The sequence below is a fragment of the Mus pahari genome, chromosome 3 (genome assembly GCF_900095145.1).
Source record: "Mus pahari chromosome 3, PAHARI_EIJ_v1.1, whole genome shotgun sequence".
NCBI lineage: Eukaryota > Metazoa > Chordata > Mammalia > Rodentia > Muridae > Mus > Mus pahari.
In genome coordinates this window covers 9,580,557-9,596,857 of record NC_034592.1, presented here as the reverse complement: position 1 = coordinate 9,596,857, position 16,301 = coordinate 9,580,557, and the positions used below count along the sequence as shown (strand labels likewise).

The 16,301-nt window shown below is 37.6% G+C and overlaps 1 protein-coding gene across 1 annotated transcript in view; it reads right to left on the bottom strand.

Moving 5' to 3' along the window:
• Positions 1–16,301, bottom strand: part of Myo3a (myosin IIIA) — a 226,464-nt gene that overhangs the window by 140,332 nt on the left and 69,831 nt on the right. Inside the window, exons 10-13 of the mRNA XM_021195185.2 lie at positions 6,112–6,211; positions 3,571–3,687; positions 2,283–2,387; positions 2,104–2,187 (exon numbers count right to left, since the gene is read on the bottom strand). Coding sequence (XP_021050844.2) covers positions 2,104–2,187; positions 2,283–2,387; positions 3,571–3,687; positions 6,112–6,211 — 406 coding nt within the window. The remainder of the gene's footprint in view (positions 1–2,103; positions 2,188–2,282; positions 2,388–3,570; positions 3,688–6,111; positions 6,212–16,301) is intronic.

Sequence of the window (16,301 nt, the reverse complement as noted above, 5' to 3'; positions counted from 1 at the left end):
TTTTGATGGGGATTGCATTGAATCTGTAGATTGCTTTTGGCAGGATGGCCATTTTGACTATGTTAATCCTGCAAATCCATGAGCATGGGAGATCTTTCCATCTTCTGAGATCTTCGATTTCTTTCTTCAGAGACTTGAAGTTCTTATCATTCCTGTGTTGAAGCATACTTGGTCATGATGGATGATCGATTTGATGTGTTCTTGATTTCGGTTTGCGAGGATTTTATTGAGTATTTTTGCATCGACATTCATAAGGGAAATTGGTCTGAAGTTCTCTTTCTTTGTTGAATCTTTCTGTGGTTTAGGTATCAGAGTAATTGTGGCTTCATAGAATGAATTAGGTAGAATACCTTCTGTTTCTATTTTGTGGAATACTTTGAGGAGAGTTGGAATTAAGTCTGATAGAACTCTGCACTAAACCCATCTGGTCCTGGGCTAATTTTGGTTGGGAGACTATTGATGACTGCTTCTANTTCTTTAGGGGATATAGGACTGTTTAGGTCATTAATCTGATCCTGATTTAACTTTGGTACCTGGGATTTTGTCCATTTCATCCAGGTTTTCCAGTTTTGTTATGTATAGCCTTTTGTAGTAGGATCTGATGATGATGACTGAGGTTCCCTTGTTTGTGAGGGAACACAAAATTCTTCAACACTATATTTTGAAAATTCATTATATTAATTGACTAACCCTCTTTGACAAAAATCAGTACGTGCAGACTCTAATGTGTTCCACGAGTCTGAACACCATTCCTTAAAGATATACTTTACTGGAGGAACCTTGTAGCAAGTCAGAAAGAACACAGAACTCTGAATTTGTACTGTAAAAAACTGTTTGCTAGTATAGTTTTTTTGCCTTTTCATGCAGCTTCCCCCTTTCCCCCAACTCAGCACACTAATGTCCATTTAACATTGCTTCTAGAGAAGCATGGGATGGGGGATGGCAGGATACAAATGATCTCATAGGGAAGATGGAAAGAAGGGCCTTTTTTAGAGAGGGGGAAGGAGATAAACAAAGAAGACAGGCGAAGGTTGGTAAGACAATATTAAGGAAGCCTGAAAAAGCCACAAGGAATCAAACTATTGACTACTTGCTTTTAAAAAAATTATAATACACATAACTATACAAATATAGTTTAAATGAGTTTTACTTTAATAAGTAAGTCATATTTTACACTTCTGGGATAATGGGATTCCAAGATCCAAAACCACTGACCAAAAACTCCAATGCGAGACATGGGAAGCTCTTTTTTGAGTTGTTCACCAGGGCTGTCTAGGAGATCCCCAAAGCATCCAGCCTCTGGCTGTCACCCTGCTTTCCCCCCAGAGATAGATGGTCTCTATTCCTGAAGACATCATGCACTTGTGAAACAGAGCCCTGAGACCTCTTAACTGAAACTGATTTAAGCACACCTCTGAGGACTAGCTTTTCATGGTATGAAAGGGAACTATGTGAACTTCCAAAGGAAGGAAACAGCCAACAGTCCTACACAGCCATGATGCCTGTGAATCACAACAACGATCACACAGAATGATAGCCTAAGGGTCCAGTAGTGGCATGCACGCCTTTAGGCAACCAAAGTCTTCTAATTGGACTCAGACCCATTCCACAGAAGAGAGAACTATGCCTGCCACTGGAAACCTAGCTAGGTACTCAGTGCCAGCGAAGACTTTGTAATTGGAAGAGAATCTATAATCAGTAAGTTACCAAACCAGCGTAATCTCTAAAATATTATAAAAACCCTTTGTTCTTGTACCCACAGATAAGTGGGGTACTCAGGTACTCACCCCTCACCCAGGAAACCCCTCTTCGCACCAGACAGAGATCATAAAAGAAAACCACAATCAATCAAACACAGAGTTGTAGAATACAGTCCTAGTGGATAGCTCTACAAAACACCCCCACACTAGAGGCTTGGGGGATAGGCTCGTAACCACTGAGATCACTCCCACTGCTCTTTGATATGCTTTAAAACTCAAATGGTAACAGTCATGTTTAATCATTTGTATGTACTGTAAAGTATGGGAGTTAGTGAATACTAATTTAATTAGTTATTTGGAACACATAAATATTTCAATTATTACAGGAAAAACATAATTCTACCTTTCCAAGCACAGTGAGCTGTTGAACCAGAAGATGAGCACTCTCTGTCTTGCCAGCACCACTTTCTCCAGAAATAACGATGCACTGCATGGGAGGGAAAGGAAGCCGTGAGAAGACTGCATCTCTAGGAAACTCAGTGGCTATCAATGAAGTCAGGGATGTGAGAAAGCCTGCCTTACCTGGTCTGCATTATATGTGACCATAGACTGGTATCCCAAATCAGCCATTGCAAAAATGTGAGGTGGGTTGGCAGTTCTCTTTGCTCCAATATACAACTTAGAAAGCTGCAGTTAAAGTGGATAAATCTTATAGAGGTTTTTTTTACTTGTTTCTGTTTTTATAGATTCTTTATATAGAGAGATCTAGTATTGAAAGCCAAAGATACAATAAAATCTACCAGAGCAAAACATTATTTGCATATGTTCTTCATGTATGTGTGTGTGTGTGTATATATATATATATATATATATATATATATGCATAAAGTATACACAGTTTATATATATGTGTGTGTATGTAGTTCATATGTAGGATATAACATGAAATTACAGAGTGACAGGGTAGTAGCATTTAAATGACTCTGTATGCTATTTCCAATATAGAGCTTAAGGCTTCAAAACGTGATTATTTGTTTACATGAGAAAACTTTACAAATAATAAATCAGAAATTATTTTTTGAGTACTTCTTGGATATGATGTCTGGCATATGACATCTTTTCCCTATCTCTTGATTTAATTTACACAATCTAACTTGATTTGTATGAAATTGTACCATTAATTGACAATAGACTTTTACTAAGCCCAACCTATTTTTATAGCCCAGGCCAATGCTTATAAGCATATTATTTTCCTGTACATTTTAGACTGGCATTTAGATGAGCTATTAGGCACAATATTAAATAATGTTTAAAAACAAATAGATAGCTAAAAGACAATGGGTCTAATTAAAAATAAAAAACAGTCTTATTTAATTCTATATTTAAAACTTTAGTGGCTGAGTAATTGCTAATTAAATACTTTTACTCATAAAGCATACATTGTATCATAGCAATGAACCCAATTAACATGTTAAGAGAAATTTAAGATATCACAATGACAAATTTTACAGCCATTATGTATCCACTATACAGATGGTATAGCTATATTTTGACTCTCCAATGCTCAGTTCAGAGACAGACATTAAGTATACTCATTTTTAGGCATCATTTAGGAATAGGCTGTTACTAAGAGAATTGCATGTAATTCACAATCTCACATGTATTTTTGGAAAAAGACCACAAATACTACTCACATTGATTTCATATATTTTTCCTACATATCTGTTTGAATGATCTACATGTTTGAATGACTAATTTGTGAGAGTTTTCTCCAAGGGCTGGTATACATTTTTTTTGCTGTCATTCATTTAAATTAAGAGTCTGACTACTAGAATTATTTGTACAAAGGGAATGTAAGCCACACACATACCTTTGTGGAATAAAGACCCAGACTCTGAAAAGGGTTAAGTGCAATGAGAATATCTCCCACATAAATATAGATCTGATCTCTGGAATAACATTTCTCAAGATGTTCAGACACTGTGTTCTGCAACAAGATAAAAACAATTTCCTTCTCTCAAACAGCATTCATAACTCAAGTATGGCGGCAAAGGCCTGAAGTTCTAGCATATAGGATGGTAAGACAAGAGGCTCCATGGAAAGGGGAAGAAGAAACAAGATCATCTGCGTCTAACTACACTGAACAGGAATTAATATAAACAACTGGAATCTTGACTGAAATTTAGAAAGAGATACTAGTAGCAAACAAAATACCATCATGCTTGTAAACCAGTTAACTTCACGGGGCGGGGGTTACATGATTTTGAAGGATAAAGTAGAATATAATTTTTAAATTTCTTTTGAGATAGGGTCTCACAATGCAGTCCTGGTTTGCTTGGAATTTATGATACAGAATGGCCAGCCTGGAACTCACAGAAGTCCTACAGTCTCTGGCTCTGGAATGCTAGAATTAAGGATGTGTTACTGCCATGTCCACTGGAAATGCTGATCTTAAGTGTATTATTTTGCTCATTATATGTTGTATATTACATCTACATACAGTATGTTAAATTATGTATTATATAACCTTCAAGGAAATAAGTCAGTGTCGTAAATGAGATAAAGAGGAATGTAGAGAGGAAAGGGAAGAGTGTACACGATTTATTCCAATTCAAGGTGATTTAATGGCAGTGTGCCTTCTGCTTAGACAGATGGGTATGTGAAGTAAAAATTCAGAAAGTAATCTTTCTGGCTGATCACATGACTATATGAATTGATTTTAATAGTGTTGCAATCACCATGGGAAGTCCACAACACAAAATAAAATCAAAAGATAGTAAGTAATAAAAGGACAAAAATGTAAAACCCAGACAACAGATGTGCATATTAATATGCAAGCTGATTTCAGAATTGGTGAAATATTTACAGTTCTCAGCCTACATCTTCACAACACTAGAAGATTTGATAGGAAATGATTCAGAAAGAACAATCTCTGCCTTAATAGATACTATTAGATTTCAAGATCAGTAATGATCAGGGGGTTGTGGGGGGGGTATTTTGAGGAAGCTGTTTATATACCCTGAATTTACCAGAATGTCTATGTTAGTCATCTTTACACAAATACTTGAGATAAATCAACTTATAAAGAAAAATGGATTGTTTTGTAGGCTTAAAATGGTATTTATTCCCTTGCTTTTGGTCCTGGATGAGGCTGTACATCACAGTGGGAACATGTGCCCCATATCACAGAGAGAAATGGAGGTTCGGGTCAGGGACCTACCTACATTCTCTTTTAAGGACATGCCTCAGATTGGACTAAGACTTCCCACCAGGTTCCATCTCTTAATGCTTCCACTCTCTCCCAACAGTGGCACAGGCTAGACCTCGAAGGGACAGTCCAGATGCAAAGGAAACAGATTGCTTCTGTTCAGAATGTCTCAGGCTTTGTGGAATTTTTGAGTAAAATATTCAGGCATTAATCAGAAGGATTAATGACTAAATTACTGTTGACCAGACCAGACAGAGATCTCATCCTTTATTCAGTAGAGCCGTTTATTTCTCTAATGACCAGATTTATCTAGAATACAGAAGGGAGGAGAAGAGAGCCTGTGGTTTACTGGTTTGGACCTGTATCATCTGAGGCAACAACAAGGAGAAGTTTCAAGCACAATGAAATGTCCTCAGAGTGTGAGCAGGAGCTTTGTGATTTGCGAGGAGAACCATGGATAACAGCCTCATTATGGCATCTCAGAGGCTTCTGTGTCCTGCCACCAAGAGCCAGCAGAGGAACTAGACAGAGAATACATGTTACATGGAAGAGACAGACTGTCTAATGAGTAAGCCATACCTTTGAGACTCTAGGAAATTACTGAGAATAAACATTCATGACCTAACAACTCACATTTTAGAGATCTCACCTCTTTGTCATTTGAGTATTAAAAAATGACAGCAAGCCAGAAAGATGTGGAAATGTGATATTTTAAAGATAGGAGAGATAAGAAGAGATGAATTATGAAGTGAACTGACCAAGGTAATCCTATGTTGCTTTAGTTGACTCCATTTGTGTCCTTCACCGAACCTCCCCCAGACCATATGCATGTATGCACACACACACATGTACACAGATATCATGTATGACATTATAGATGATATTTAAAAGCCCTTTGTATATATCATTTCTTTAAATAAAAAGAATGTATAGATTGAATGGAGAGATGGCTCAGAGTTTAGAGCAATTGTTTCTCTTTCAGTGGACCCAGGTTCCATTCCCAGCACCCACATGACAACTCACAACTATCTATAACTCCAGTCCTAGTGGATCTCATGCCCTCTTCTCTCCTCCTTGGGCAGCAGCCATGCACATGATGCACAGACATACAGCAGACAAAATACTCACACATATAAAAATACAATAAATAATTATAAATCTCAAAAAACTAGAAGTTTAAATTTAATTAAACTCAAATCTTACCTCATCCAGAGCATCTAGGGTTGCCAAATCGTCTACATCCTTCAGACTGGAAATGAGAGATCTATTGAAGTTACCTTTCTTGGTATGAATTCGTTCATGCCTGTGAAGAAAATCCATTTCTGACTTAGGAACTTATTGCTGATATGTGTGGAAGTTTTAGGTTTTAGGGGACTGGAAAGCTCTTCTGTGCTGTTTATAGTGAATGAAAGCTTGCTAGAAAATATCATAACATATTTGGATCTTTAGTTTTCTCTTCAGCATTAGGAAAACACCACATATTAAACTTACAGTGGCTCACAAATGATCAAAGGGTCATCATTTCTATATCAACCCTCCTTGAGTAATTTGAAATGGGAAAGGAAGGATTACCACCAAACTTGTTAAAAATAGGAAGTCTCATTGTCATTTCTATGTGTGGTTGGAACTATTACAGGATATTGAATTTGGAACTCTGAATTCAGTTTGGATCTCATTTTTCCCCCCTGAGGTAATGTTAGGCCACTGGCAGTAGAAATAGTCATTTTCAAATTTTTGCCGGAATACACATTACAAAATTTTAAAATATTAAATGAGTACATAGAAAACTGATTTCAGTCTTGGTTCCAAGTCTCCCACTCCTAACGAAGAAGCTATCTGAATCTGTTATCTGCTAGGAAAGAAAAAAATAATTTTCTCCAGCGGAGCCTTACAGGGTATATTAACCACACATAGGGGTAGCTTCTGTAGTTAGCCATAGATGGCCAACACAAAACAAACTCAATGGTATTTTAATAGATTCACAAGGTTCTATGCAAGTTGCTAGAGGAAGAAAGGAATCAATAGCTCTACCCATTGGTAATTTCCATAGTCCACGACAATGGCCAGCATGTCCAGATGTCCCCTTAATTGAACAATAGTCACTTATATCTCTGTGATGACCAACAGTTATCTAATTGGATGTAAGGAGAAAAATTGTGCATAGTTTTCCTTCACATTTTCTGTCTTAAGCAGGCATCATCTTTTTGTATTCTGTTACACATGAAGAGATAAATTTGTTTTGATATATTTAAAAAAATAGAAAAAAAATACAATTATCCATTCAACTGAGGACAGTCTCTAGATTTTTCATCTATTGCTATAAGTCCATTAACATAAAAACTTGCTGGAGGATGACAAGGAACAGCTGATAAAGAGTAGAAAGGTCGATATTTAGCTGGCTGAGGCCCAGTCTGCTTCTCTGCGAAGGCATCCTCTGTGATGGTGTTGGTTCTGGCTGTCAAAAACCTAGACAAAATGTGGTTATATGATGCTTAATAATCCCAGATGGTGCCTCATTTTCTATAGAAAAACTTATCATTTTCCTAGCACGAAACTCATGGTCTTCCCAGTACTGTAGCACTTTCAGTATCATTGCCTATCTCTGGGTGCAACATCCTCCAACGGGCCAGGTATTTTAAAGAACTTGTACTAGTCCCTCTTTGCTTTCCTGCTTGGAGTTGTTTCCCATTTATGTGAGGAAATTTCCACTTATCCTTCACACATAAGTGTAGATACACCCACTCTAGGAGTCATAAGAAAACTGGACAGAACACACTAGTCAAGTTCTCCAGTTGGTTAAGTGAATATATGCTCATAGTTTCTACCAGAGACTGAAAACATAGGTTTATTCATATTCCTATCTGTGGATACAAAGATGTGGAAGATAATGGCTTACCTGAATTTTATCCTTTCCTTTAACATGATAGTATGCTTGCTCAAATAAACTGAATGTTCTTGTATTTCAGTAGACAAAAGTCCTCTAAATAATAAGGTGTAATATTGAGTATTTTCAAAAGTAAATACCTAGTTTTTCAAAAGACAGTCCAAATGTCTCAATTTTCCCACGCTATTGAAAATCTCCTTAATCATGACTATTTATAGTTCTGGTCAGCTTCATGTCTCTAGTGTCAAGTCATTTTAAATATATATACATTGATGTTTCATATTTTGCTACATGCCAAGTGCCATATACCAGAACTGTGTGAAAAACAAATTATGTATTTTCTAAGTGTCCATGAGAAAAGTGATCTACAGATTTTGTAACATCACTTTCTTTTGAACTTCCTCCTATCTATGCTGTTGAACACAAACCCAAGTGTGTAGTTCAAGTTCTACATTTATTGATACCTTGTTATGTTGAAGGCACTTCTTCTAAATCCAGGAAAATGAGAATTGTGTGCACTGTCATTACTTTTATTTAATATGGTGTTCAAAGCCTTAACTAAAACAGTAAGACAAAAGTAAGAAAAGCAAGAATAAAAGAGATACTTACAAATAAAAGTTTCACTAGACAAAATCAACACATGAAAATCAATAGCTGTTCTCCATATCAGTAGTGAACTTGGCAAGATAGAAATCAGGAATAAATTCCCATCCATGATAATTCAAAAATTTTTTAAAAATTCATTTTTATAAACAATTGAAATGCCCAAAGAGAGTTCTAAATGCATGTTTCAGGATGGTTTTATATTTTTCATATCTGTTTTCCTGGTCTTTATTTCAAAGAACTAGTTGACATTTTTGTTACTTTGTTGAATGTTTGCTTACTTTAAGTCTCAGAGGAAGCAAAGTCAAATTCCTTCTATAAGACTTCATCCTCTTGTGAAAAGTACAGCTTGTGAACCAGACCGTATCTCGTATTTACTCTGTAATACTGGGGAGACATAACTTTACCCTATAAATAATTTCTTTGTGTTGTCAAAGGTCACCAATACCCTTGGGGCTAGTTATTATAGCTTCGTGTATATTTCAGTTTTATACACTGAAGAAAGAAATAACCCCTGCTGCCCTGAAGTTAAAATTTCATCTTTACTATTTAGTTGTATGCCTGTAAAGGAACAGCTTTGTTTGCTTTGCTTTAGTTAAAAATACTCTTGTAAATAGCAACCCCTATCATCTAAGGTGATCCAGAAGCTGCTGGGATTGAAGAGCAATCCTTGTCAAACAGAAATTTCATCAATGCTTTTGTGTTGGTTTCCTATCCATCTTTACCTTTCAGTAACAAAGACAACTGTTAGGACCAGTGGGGATTCAGACCTTCACTGCTGTGCACTGGAAAGCTAGTGTTTCTTTCCTTGCTTCTTAGCTCCTTTGCCTTAAGTGTGCCATCTTGAACTGACGGCAGAAAAGAAGGTAGCGCCAGCTCAGACAGCTCTCTGAACCATCCTGTCAGCTACAGTAATGGATGCTGCAATTGCCTGGTCACCACTCAAGTTTGAACTGCCCTTTCCACTCACAGAGATCCAATACTTCCGTAAAGATGTATTTCCATCTGGCATGAAGAGATGCGTATATGTTCATTAAACTTGTGGCTATGCCAGAAGGGAGGTGAGGTTGGAAAACTACATAGAAAAGTCTGAAAACTAGAACCTTAAGCTGATACTTAAAGCTCATACTTCATTGAGCAATCACAAAAAAGTAGAAATAATTTCATCTTTTTGGTCTAGTTACTGTTTACCTTTTTGTTTCTAATAGAGGAACTTCCTGGACATTGAGCAAAAAGGTCAAGTCTTTTGCTACGTTTGCTTTCTCAGTTCACTGCTGTGACCATCTCCTCTCCTGTGGATTGGGCTAGCCCAATCCTTCCATCGGCATCCAGTAATTTAGGACCTCTCATTTGTAAACACTCTATTGTTGATCCCTGTCCCCTTAGCCTCTCTTCTCATCCCCTCACAGCTGTACCTCTAAGCAAGTTCACAGTCCAGTCTCTTTATTTTGCTATTTTCCTTCATTTTTCTCCATTCTGCTAAGGGGACACTTGCCAAAATCATCAGAGAACTTGATGTTTATTTGTCATTCTATGGTACAGGCAACTCTTCTCTTCTTGATACACCTATTTACAGGGTTTGTGAGAGACCACATTCCCCTTTGTTTCTCCTCTGAGAGCCACATTTCCCCACTTTCTAGCTCTGGTTCATCTGTCTGTCTCTAAGCATGAGCTTCTTCATGGATACCATGTACAGCCTTCACCTTTTATTGTTGGCATCCACTCAGTAAGCTCACTGCATGCCATGTCATTGAACACTTCAATAAACAAATGACTCAAAAGCTGTGTCCAACATGAATCTCTCCTGCAGACTACTTATACCAAATTGCCTACTCAATGAACACTACCTTGATAGTTATCCAGCCTGCTAAATTCAGCATGCTTACAGCAGAATATATCACTAATTTCACCTTGTATGAATAAATACAAGGGATATACTGTCACCCATGTTTTGAGATCACAAACATTAAAGTTTGGGGTGCCTAGATGGATATAGGAATACATACACACACACACACACACACACACACACACACACACGTTACATTACAAATATATTTTTTGATATCTAATACAATCATGTATATGTAATTCTCACACACATTCAGATGGCTCTCTATTGACATAGGTTTTGAATTAATGAATTCAATCAATGTAGATAGAATATACTTGGAAAAAAAATTCTTCCTTCACATAACTTACATGAATGGTTTTCATGTCATCATTTTTTAAAGAATGCATTATAATCTAAAGGTCACTTGAAGTATACAGGAGATTATACTTAAAATATTTACATAAGGGATTTGAGTGTCTGAGGATTTTGTCACCTGTGGGAGCCCTGTAAATATCCCTTGTGACTATCATGCAATGTCACATACATGTGTGCAAATACACACTTGTGCACACACAAACACAAATATATATACTTTGTATATATACACATACATGTACATATATACATATATATATCACATGATTTTAACAGATCATGATATTGTCAAATTTATATAAGAATCAACTACAAGTAGTGATAACACATTCAAATTTGTTTCTATTACTGGAATTGCCATAGTTAGGTATTTATGGATTTCCTTTTCTTTCTTTTTTGGTAAGATATTATGAATTTGACTTCAGAGTTTTCACTCAAAAACAAAGCCCACCAGAGTGTGTGTGAGTGAGTGTGTGTGAGTGAGTGTGTGTGAGTGAGTGTATGTGAGTGAGTGTGTGCGAGTGTGTGTGAGTGAGTGTGTGTGAGTGAGTGTGTGTGAGTGAGTGTGAGTGAGTGTGTGTGAATGAGTGTGTGTGAGTGAGTGTGTGTGTATGATCTCTGACTTCACAGAGTTTTTCCAAACTTGCTGAGTGTAGCACTTTTATCTCCCTTTTTCTCCTATTATTTATTTTCCTCCAACTCCTCTTTCTCCTGTCCTCCTCTGTGTCCTCCCCCTGCTCTCCCATCTCCTTTCCCCTCTTCCTCTTGTCTTCTGCCACTTTGCAGGGATGATGAAAACAAGCTAGGAAGCAAATGAGATCAAGTCAGATGAACAACCAGCAATACAGTTTTATCTTGCTGGCAGAGAGGAAGGAGGGAAACACCATGTTGAATTCTACTCCCAATATTCTGCGTTAAACTTGGCTACTGTCCCTAAGAAACATTCCTATCTACGGCTGGTGAGATGGCTCAGAGGATAGAGCCCTTGCTGCACAAGCCTCTCTGGTTTCTTTTGCTCTCAGTCATAGCGATTTCAACACACCTGGTGCTGCCCTGGGGAAGGACACCAGGTTTATCTTCAAGGTTAAGGATCAGGAGCCAGAGCTTGGATAGGCCAGGGATGTGGGGTAGAACCAAACTGGACCAGCAAAAAAATAAACGTCAGTGAAATGATTCCTAATGATATTACTCTACAATACTCATAGACCAGAGCCCAGGATAATCATCATCAGAGAGGCTTCATCCAGCAACTGATATGGGAGCAGATGCAGAAATCCACCACCAAACATTTGCTTGAGCTAATTAGGGGAGTCCTGGGGAAGAGGGGGAGGAGCCAGAGAGGTCAAGGACATCACAAGAATATGGCCCACAGAATCAACTAACCAGGCCTCGTAGGGACAGACAGACAACTATGTATGAGTCTGACCTAGGTTCTCTGCATATATGCTATGGTTGTGTAGCTTGGTATTCTTGTGGAACTCCTTACAGTAGACGTTGGACTATCTCTGACTCATTTTTGCTTTGGGGACTCCTTTCCGCCTACTGGGTTGGCTCGTCCAGTCTTAATAGGAAGGGAGGCACCTAATCTCACTGCAACTTGATATGCCATATTTGGTTGATATCCCTGGGAGGCCTGCCCTTTTCTGAATGGAAAAGGAGGAGGAAGAGATCTGGAGGAGAGGGGAGGTGATGGTGGGAGACTGGAGGAGAAGAGGGAGGGGAAACTGCAGTCAGGATGTAATATATTAGAGAAGAATTAAAAAAGCAAAACTTTTTAAAAGAGAAAATATAAACCTGCACTGGCTAGTTTTGTGTCAACTTGACACAGCTGGAGTTAACACAGAGAAAGGAGCTTTAGTTGAGGAAATGCCTACATGAGATCCAGCTGTAAGGTATTTTCTCAATTAGTGATCAAGGGAGAAAGGCCCCTTGTGGGTGGGACCATCCCTGGGCTGGTAGTCTTGGGTACTGTAAGAGAGCAAGCTGAGCAAGCCAGGGGAAGCAAGCCAGTAAAGAACATCCCTCCATGGCCTCTGCATCAGCTCCTGCTTTCTGACCTGCTTGAGTTCCAGTCCTGAATCCTTTGGTGATCAACAGCAGTATGGAAATGTAAGCTGAATAAACCCTTTCCTCCCCAACTTGCTTCTTGGTCATGATGTTGTGCAGGAACAGAAACCCTGACTAAGAACTCTTCTATAATTTCTTCCTTATGAAGAAATTATACAGAGAAAGAAGCAAAACTGAACTAGTTACAGTCTGAAAAGAAATGGAGAGAATCATTGCAAAGAAGCATTGAAACACTGCATCAAATGTGACTGAGTCTGCACAGAGATAAGTAGAAAACAAACAAACAAACAAACAAACAAACAAACAAACAAATGTTCAATCAGTTCCAGGAGGCAGAGGAAGACAGATGAGGAGGCCATACCAGAGAGCAAGTAAGACTGGTGAGGTAGAACTCACATTGAGGAGCTTGATAAAGCTCCTTCATATCTCAAGAATTACTTATAGAATGATAGTTTGGAAACCAGGGGACTCACCATCTCCAGAATAGTGCATGCCACCACAGAGATAGGAGAGAAACATTTGTAATATGTAAGGAAGAGAAATAGTCCCCTGGGAATCTTCTAACTAACTAAAGGGAGCTTCATGTTCAAACATTCAGGCCATTTAAAGAGTAAACACAACAGGACACAAGAGAAAGAATAAGGAATTCAGAAAAGGTGAGGGTATATTTCAAAACAAACAAAACAAGCAACAAAGTGTGGTGACCACTGAATTGATTTAAACATAAGAAGGAGTATAAACCACTAGGAATTATGGTTACAAAAAGTCTAAGAATGCTAACCAGAGATAATGTCCAAGGACAGTGTGATGATACAGAGATGAGGATGAATCGGCATAAATGGGCTAACTCATCCTTTGTAGATAATGAAGAAAAGGATAAATATAGCCTAGAGTTGAACCAAATTATTTCATTCACTTAAACTTTGGTAAAACAAAACAAAACAAAACAAAACAGGAAAAGGACAGACTCATATAGATTCTAGTCATTACAGTTCCAGCCTTATCACAGAAGTAAAAATAATTATCATGTTATCAATTAACACCTGGGTTGGCATATTATTCAAATTAACTTTCTAAACAATGACATCCCAATTGGTTCAACTACACTGTGAATAGAATGCCCACTTTAACCTTAGCTGTCACCACAGTGTTTGTATTTAATAAAATCCTTTCAAAAGTCATAGGAAATGCATGAACATAGATTATTTGATCAGTTATTACCTTACAAAGCAATATAAAACCTAATTACAGTATATCAAAGACAGATTAAAGTTAAGATTAAATTCTAATTCTGAATAAATAATACAAGCCAGGCCAAAGAAGCTAAAAACCAAACAAAAAATATTATACACACTGACGTGATTGGCAAGCACTGCAATGATAAAGAGTACAGACACTCATTAAAAAAAAATCACTCTGAGAGGTCAGACTTAAGTGATGACTTGAGTAAGATTCAGTTTCTCTACTTCTCGAAAGAAGGAGCCACTTGCAAAGCTCATTTCCAGAAATAACAATCTAGGCTTGTATTCTATTCTTTGGCAATTCAAAAGGTATGGTAAAAGAGCACTGACTGCTCTTCCAAAGGTCCTGAGTTCAAATCCCAGCAATGACATGGTGGCTCACAACCACCCGTGAAATCTGATGCCCTCTTCTGGTGCGTCTGAAGACAGCTACAGTGTACTTATGTATAATAATAAATAAATCTTAAAAAAAAAAAAAAAAAAAAAGGTATGGTAGACTCAGACAGAGATCTTAATGTAGAGATCCCACATAGAATCAGGATCCAGTGCCTCTGCTTTGTTGTATGACCATCTGCCCCCTGTACTCTCAGTTCCCTCCAGCAGTGATTCAACACAGATGATGGGCAGAGTGAATGTTCTTCCCTCTGTTTGGAGACATCAACCTAAGTTACTCTTGGAATTATAGTGTTCAAAGGTTTTTAGGTTCATACTGATATTTCCTCACGTTGCCTATTCCAAATTCCTTTATAACGTGTTGCTTAGGAGTAGAGCTACCCATAGGACATTCCCAAGAGGTGACTCATCTAGCTGCTTAACTCCAAACAACTTAAGAGAGCCCACAACCATGCCATATAGTTATATACAAATTGAGAGGTTTACAATCCCCAAGCACATGAACACTAGCTGCTAACTCTTCATCTCAGCTTGGTAACTATCTGCCAGATCCAAAGGCAATTTATCATCCTTTCAACACTCATTATTTACCACCAGCCTTTATTAATATTAGAATTGTCTTTCTCGAACCTTTTTCTTTTTCTAATTTTGTTCTAAACTAGTTGCCACCTCTAGTCAGAGTTGACAGATTTCTATGCTTTTATACATTTTTATTTATAAAAACAAATGCTGAAGTATCTTGTTCTTAAACTTGTGTTCTATTAAATCTTTCCTAATTTGAGATACTCATAGCTCTAGCCTCATTTTCAAAGCCATAGAGTTAAAACACACTCAAAGTGACTGAAGAGAAATATGTCCCTTGTTTGATTGTTGTGAGTCTTGCAAGAGGATGGAGATGCCACCCTTGTGGCTGAAGATGAGGGTGTCTCTAATGAGAATTGGACATCTGCAAGGGCTTCACCTACCATGATTTGCAGGGATGATAGGAGGTCAAGTCTCAGCCAAAGACATTTAAATATAGATGTTAGATGCACATAGTAGGGATTGAGTTAGCTTGTTACAAAAATTGTAATAACTTAAATTCAGGAAGAAACACAAAGAGAAAAGGTCATATGGTTAACAAGAAAGATGTAAATTACAGCACTGTATGTCTTGGGATACATTTTATTCACTTTTAGAACCAAAGAAATACTTTCACCTGGCAGGAAACACGATTTGTAAGCTAGAATAGGCCACCACTGCCTTCTGCTGCAAAGGATGTTGGTTCAGCCTTTCTGACCTTCAGTGCTATCTGCTCTCCAAAGCGCTCAAATCCTATTCCAGAGTTTAAGAGCATAAGTATATAACTTCCTTTGAGTATATCGTACCCTCATGATTTTGATCAATCCATATAACATTTATTTTGTGGCAACTCCATTTCATAAGACCAAGCCAGTTTATCTCTTCTATTCAAGGATTTCCTATTCCTTCTAGAAAGGGAAATTCTGTTTCTTTTGGGCTTCCATAAGACCTAGTTTTATCTCTTTTATGGAGCTGAAACTTTGTATAATGCATGAATGTCCTATCTTATCTATCTACTAGAGATAACCCCTACCCCCAAGCAGACTATAAAAAGGTTTATCCAGTCATATCTTCTCATAAAATCTTTTACCACTTCAGTAAATACAGAGACAACAGGATGCCATCACCACTTGTGATTTAAAGAGTACTAAAGGTAATAAATAATAAGTTTGCCTTTTGTTTGAGTGACAGCCCCTGCCCCCCAAAACTGAGTCTTGCTTTCGACAGAAAATGTAAACCAAAAGAAAATAACAGGAGTTAACCAAGATAATTCCAGGATTTTTGGTTGTCACAATAGATGTGGAAATGTAATATTGTGAAGAAAAGGGGCAAGAAAGTAATCTGGCACCACGGAATAAGGCTGATCTTCAATAACAGCATAAACAATAGAAAGCCAACACTCTTCTCAATGATAACTTGGTCAAGGATGAAATAA